The 6,847-nt window shown below is 40.6% G+C and overlaps 1 protein-coding gene across 1 annotated transcript; it reads right to left on the reverse strand.

Moving 5' to 3' along the window:
- Window positions 1–1,073: 1,073 nt before the first annotated feature.
- Window positions 1,074–6,157, reverse strand: aldh8a1 (aldehyde dehydrogenase 8 family, member A1). The gene is made up of 7 exons (XM_084001188.1): window positions 5,883–6,157; window positions 4,947–5,094; window positions 4,052–4,207; window positions 3,807–3,956; window positions 3,300–3,556; window positions 2,552–2,713; window positions 1,074–2,461 (listed from the first exon to the last, which is right to left on the reverse strand). The coding sequence occupies exons 1-7, from the start codon at window positions 6,027–6,029 to the stop codon at window positions 2,009–2,011; spliced, it is 1,473 nt and encodes a 490-aa protein (XP_083857314.1). The 5' UTR covers window positions 6,030–6,157; the 3' UTR covers window positions 1,074–2,008.
- Window positions 6,158–6,847: the final 690 nt, after the last annotated feature.

Consider the following 6,847-nt stretch of genomic DNA (forward strand, 5'->3'; position numbering starts at 1 on the left):
TCCTTAACATGTCTTCTTTCAGACTAGAGGAAATAAATTGTAGAAAATACACATTCAAGTTATTTTACTTCATTTTTGTCTCTTTCGTCTGTAGATTTCTCCATAGCATGCTGCTGTGACATACTGTACGGTGCCTGTTGTCTCGCCCATGTCATGGCAGGTATTGTTGTAAAGCGCTCTCTCTCCTGCACAATGACGTAGGCTCCAAAAATTGTCATTTCCAACAAATCATAAAAGTACGATTGACAATAACAATTTATGGAATTTTACAATACACAAATCTTTAAAAGCTGATCTCTCAAAATGAGTTTTTTCATATACTCTGAGCTACAGACTTCAGCAGCACCTATATACACAAATGTATCCAGTTTTAATCCTTTCTATATTCTTAAGGTTTTTACAGAAGGGTTTGTTGATTGATTATTCACAGCTTGATTTATACAACATTGTATTCCTAAAAACATGGAAAAAATTAGATTTTTGGGGGCTGGTGACAGTATTTTCTCATTTGTGATAAAAAAAAAAGAGAAAATAATGTTTGACTCTAAAATGTCAACAAAATAAAACAAGATTTTTGAGAGTAGCTTTATCCAGTGTTCAGACTTCTGTTCTGGTAATGTATGCAAATAATAGCATATTTAATTAGATATTGCCTCATTTACATATTTAAACAAAAAAATACTGTCTTAATGTAAGTACCTTGGTTTATGGTGATATCTGTTTATATTTGGGTCAAAATGTCAAACACTTTGTTTTACCACCAAATGCATTCAAAAAGGCTTAGTGGTAATGTACTCTACAAAATGAGTATGCTTGACACACTTAAAGGTGAACTGGTTGAACATTACATTCGCAAAACAGTAATGTGTTAGTTTTGTCATTGTTTGTGTTCATTCCTTCACTTGAAAGCTAGACAGTTAAACACTCAGGTATTTTCACAGCAGATGTTTCAGACGGTCATCCAGTTCACTCAGCTTTCTCACATTCTCACGTCTCATGGGACGTTTTGACATTTACTTGGCTTTCTTGCGTCAATGGGTCAAACATTAAAAAAAAAACAAACAGCCAGAAACTCAATTTAAACCTTTTATGTTTGACCACATGCTGTAAAGTTTGTGTGTGACGTCAAAATGAAAAACATAACAGAGCAGACTTTGACCTGTTGTACAACGGCAATGGGCCATGAGACACGACAAGCACAATGTGTTTTGAGGAACACGTCAATCTTCGCTTTCAAAGTGAACACTAATCCATCAGCAGGCCTGTTTGCTTGTTACATCTATCTTTCACTGACACTGTGTCAGGACAACATCAGGAGTCTTTGCATTCCACAGCTGTCAGTCAGTGACATAACCCAGACTTAACCCAGTAAACAAAAAACACATGTGTGATTTATATAAAGTGTTTTAATTTAGCTCAACACACATATGTGTTACAAAACACTTGGTATGAAAAGCAGCTGCAATTATTTTGTTCTCGGGTTGGGCTCTGGAATCGCATCATAGCTCTCCTTGTGTTAACCTGCTTCATGACTAATTTGTCCTTCCTATTAATATCATTACTTTTTCTTCTTTTCAGAATTGCCATGTCACGCCTTGACCTAGACATGAACCTGCTGCATAAACTTTGAAAGGACTGTTGGATTCTGTTTCTTTAAATTCATGAATTGTGGTTTTGACCTATTTTCTTGAAATGGGTTGAAAATAAGGTTTCACTTGAAATGAAAAATGTTTTTTGGTATCATTTTCTAATGTTTAACATATCAACAAACCTTTTTGGATCTCTGCTAGGTCACTGATCTGTATTGTTGCAATGTGATTTTCTCTGACTTTTGTATTTTACAAATGTTACTTAATTACAGGCTTCACTAATCCAAGAGAGCGTGGGAAGAGTTTGGGTTGCTGACGTATGATAAATGGCATGATAAACTGCAAAACTTTCCCCACATCCCTGTACCGGCCTCTTACAGGAAAGTGTTCCTCCGATCAAGACTTGCGACTCTCTTTCCTTAGTGTTTGATCGTGATACTCTTCACCTCTGTGAAGAAGTGGTAGGAATCTTTGCCCCCTTCCCTCCCCACGCCAGATTTCTTCATCCCTCCGAAGGGCAGGTTCAGATCTCTCACCAGCCAGCAGTTGGTCCAGACTAAACCTGCCTGTAACCGCTTGGCCACCCTGTGAATCTTCCCCACATCTCTGGACCACACGGTCGCCGCAAGGCCGTACCGCACGCCGTTACCTTTGGAAACAGCTTCATCCTCCGTGTCAAAGGGGCTGACGCAGGTGACGGGGCCAAAGATCTCCTCCTGTATGACACGGGAGCTGTCAGATATGCCTGAGATAATGGTGGCTGGCATGAAGTAGCCGGAGGCGTTTTGCGCAGGCAGGTCCAGCTGGTCAACCCCCTCACCACAGTGGATAATGCCACCTTCGGATTTGGCGAGTGCTACAAAGCTTCGAACCTGGGAATCAAAACAAAGAGGGATTTCAATTCAAAGCATATGAGTATTTAAAACAAGCCTTTTTCAATGAGAAACGGTTTCTGTAACCACCTTTTCCAAATGCTCTTTGCTGATGAGAGCGCCGTTGTTGTTGCTGGGGTCAGAGGGTACACCAGTCTTCCACTTCCTAGCTGCAGCCACAAACTTGTCCAGGAACTGAGAGTAGATACTTCTCTCTACATAAATCCTGCTGGTGCACAAACAGATTTCTCCCTGGAAGCAGAAAACATGAAATGAAGATGATGCTGCTGAGAGAGGCACCTCATGAAAAGATGGGCTTTGAGCTCCCCCGTGTGGACACATGGTGTCACTGCATGTGAACAGTAATAAAGATATTAGCCTACATTTTTACTGACAAGAGTAATCTGCATAAAAACAATATTTGTTCATGTAGCACTTTCGAAAATAAGTTTAGAAAGTGTCTGATAATGTTATGTAACAGACAGATCAAATAGCTACCATGTTTCTGTGTTTCCTGTGTGTGAGAAATATGGAACACACATACAGTAAGGACCCTAACCTTAAAGCACAAAACAAAACAGTAGCTTTATGTTCACCATGGAGGCAGTATAAATCGTCTCATTTATCATGGTGAGAAAATGCATTGTATTCTAGTGTACAATGTGAAAATCATTGAAAAAAATGTGAATAATAATAATCATGGTGAGAAAATATGGCAACCAAAAATGTATAATCAAATTACAACATACCAGTTTTTTACTACTAGCAACAGGATTATTTAAGGCTAGGTTGGACTCATAGAAGTCTTGATTATTAGAATGTAATACTCTTTTCTCACCTGATTGGAGAAGCTGGAGCGAACCGTGGTCTCAATGCACTGATCCAGGTCTGCATCAGCAAAGATAACGGCAGGGTTTTTACCCCCCAGCTCCAGTGAGAGCTTCTTACAGTAGGGGGCGCTCCGCTCTGTGATGCGCTGGGCAGTTGCTGTGGAGCCAGTGAAGGAGATCAATGGGATGTCAGGATGGCCAACAAGGGCGTCGCCTGCCTTTGGACCAGTACCAAATATAATGTTGACTACTCCTGGAGGAACACCTGCAGAGACAAAGGCAGATAGGTATGTATTATTAATTTCATATAACATGTTAACAGAGGTAATAGTATAGAAATAAAAGTATTTAAAAACTTCAAAATGAGTTTTGATAGTATGCAGAGACTGAATTATGAGATATGTCAAATTTAGCATCTTCATATTATGTTTATGTAAAGAAATGAATCAGAAAATCTCAGTAACTTCTGTATATGTGAATCCATTGCTGTTGCATTGTGGGTGTTGCAGTCCTACCAGCTTGCTGCATCAACTTGCACATCATCCAGGCTGTCACAGAGGTCATCTCACTGGGTTTGGCCACCACCGTGTTCCCTGTAGCGATTGCAGGTGCAATCTTCCACGTCAGCAGGTACAGGGGGAGATTCCAGGGGCTGATCAGACCGGCTGCACACAAACCACAACAACACAATTCAAAAACACACGAAACACAAATATGACATTTTCAGGTTGTAAACAATGTGAATGCACTGAGCTCTCACCCACTCCCACTGGACAGCGGATGGTGTAGTTGATGCAGCCCATGTGGTCCATCTGGCTGCAGTCAGTGGTGTGGTGGAGAATCGATGACGCAAAGAAGCGGAAGTTGTACGCCGACCGGGGAATGTCCACAGTCCGTGCAAATGTCACCGTTTTACCTGCAACACACGCCAAGAATGTCAAAGTGATGTACAGCAAAGGAAAATCGAGAACTTGCTTATATATTAGTGGAAAGAAAAACAACATATCAGAAACAAAAACAGTGAGCAAATACTGTTTGTTATTCTACAACAAGCATCAGTTCTAAATGTTCCTTTTACCCAGACTTGCCATGATGAAATTATCTACAAAATCAAATGTATTACAGAATAATTCCCTAATGTTGCTCAGAAACTCTTCACCCTCATCTTGTGTCAGCAAAAGGCCATTAATACCAACAGTCCAAAACACCATGAAATTGAATGAGCAGCCATGTTCCCCAGGGTATGATCCCTTTATATTTTGGATGATGACTCTGCTTCCATCAGGTCAAAGGTCAATTTAGCAGACAAGACTGAGCATAAATGTGATACACAGACAACTGTGAACTTTGCTTAGCCCTTTCACCCAATGTCATGACCCTCATTCCCTCCAGCTCCAGCCCCAGAGCAACACTTTCTCCTCAGTATTAGTTCAGTAAGGGCCTACTGTAGAAATATAAAAATCAAGAGTATAACTGTTCTCTTGCTTTTGTGTTGTGGCCTGTCATTGGTGAATAATCTCCAAAAGAAACTACATCCACTGTTTTCTAGATGCTACTTGATATCAGCTTGCTGAAACTGAAAACATGCCAGTTATGACCCACTTTCTTAATTCCACCTGATTGATTATCTGAAATTATCTGAGTCCGTAACGCACCTTGGTCTCTGGACTCGGCCTGGGCGAACTCGTCCAGGTTGGCTTCGATCAGGTCGGCCAGCTTGTTGAGGACCTGCGCTCGCTCCTGCGGGCTGCGGGCCGACCAGTCAGGGAAGGCCTCAGTAGCTGCTGCCACCGCTGCATCCACCTGCAGGGAGTCATGCACAGGTAGATTATTATTACTGGATGGTGTGTGTGTTGCATTACACTACACAACTAGTTCCCAATTTTGGGGGGTTAAGGGCTCTCAAGATAAACCTGGGATTAAGGCCATTAAAAAGCCTTCTAATGATAAAAGCTGACAGGACACCTCAACTTTATGGATCTTTGAAACACCTGATGAAACAACAATACACAAACACACTATTTGCGCAAACTCACATCTAACCTGTGCTCAGGACTTACAGAGACATTTAATATACTGCAGGAATATGTGTGTAAATCACATTGGCTGAAATCTTTGACAAAGTACAGCAATAACGCTGCTTATTACATATTTACTCTATAATCTTAACACAGTAAAGTAAACGTGAAGGTTTAGAGTGTGTTTAATGATTACTAGACTGTTGACTCTGTAAAGAGCAAAGGTGCTTCTGTCTGAAATTGTTTCAAAACTTGCACCTATATTCAGCAAGGATATTGTGCAAGTTAATTTCCTTTAGACCGTTTCAACAACTTCTTCATTCAAAGGCTGATTTAAATAAGAGCTTGCTGAATGTGCACACAATAGGATTGAAACCCTACACTTTTAATGGTTATTTGAAAGAGTTAACAAAATCAAAGGAACACAAATATTGCACAAAATTTCAGTGTCAGTTTAACTGCTATCAGTGAAGGACAGTAACATGGCTGTAAGTTCAATGCACTCCTGAAAAAACACAAATGCATGGTGCAGGACACGAAAAACAATATAATATCTGTGTGAGGATGTCTCACCTCCTGTTTGCCACTGTCAGGCACTTTGCAGTAGACCTCTCCAGTGGACGGGTCGTGGGAGTCGATGTGATTCCGACAGGGGATGAATTTTCCTCCAATGTAGTTCTCCAGAACCAGGTACGAACGCTGCCCCGAGACTTTGGCCATGACTGTCAGTTAACACGCTTCCAAACACAAACAACTGACCGAGAGGTGCGAGGTGACAGCGGGCCGGTGCAGGCTGTGTCTCACACATGCAGGAATCCAAGCGCAAAGAGAGGTGAGCCTGGCCTTGCACTGATCCTCCCACTGTGGGCTACGTTTCACAATAAAAGACACTGCTGCGTTGTGTAGCAGTTACAGCAATCAGTGCAGTAAATGTGAGAATCAGGTCTGATGTCTTGTTTTGATGGCATTAATCTATAAAAAATTAAGTTGCTACATGTATCCTGGTTATGGTCTGCACATGTTAACAGTGTATTTATTTTCACAAATTTGGATAAAGACCTAATAACAGTTTTATGAAAACTGCATAAACTGTGAACACCTTGTCCAGGTTTCTGAACTATCTCATGACATAGTGAGAAATTAAAATTAATTAAGAAATGAATTAAATGTGTACACATCACATCTCTCTCTAATCAATAAGAGGATGGAGGTCCAAAGGAAAATAATAATGGAGGTCTCTGGAAACAGATGAGGGCTCCTTTACAACTACTTTCCTGATGAAGATCGTATGTCATAATCAAAAGTTACTAAATGGACCTTGAGATGACATTTTTAACAGGAAACACTGAGGCCTTTTAAGTGTTAATGAGCAACGCACCCTCTGCCAAGCAAAAGGTCTGTGGGCTTAAAGGCTTTTTAAATGTTTAGTCTTTAACTTTTAAATATTTCCTATTGAAATGTTAAAGATTACCAACATTTTAGTGGTCTATAAGGAAGCTGGACCCTGTGTCCAGCCAATGGACTTCACAAGTGCTCCC

This window comes from Trachurus trachurus (genome assembly GCF_905171665.1).
Source record: "Trachurus trachurus genome assembly, chromosome: 24".
NCBI classification, from domain to species: Eukaryota; Metazoa; Chordata; class Actinopteri; order Carangiformes; family Carangidae; genus Trachurus; species Trachurus trachurus.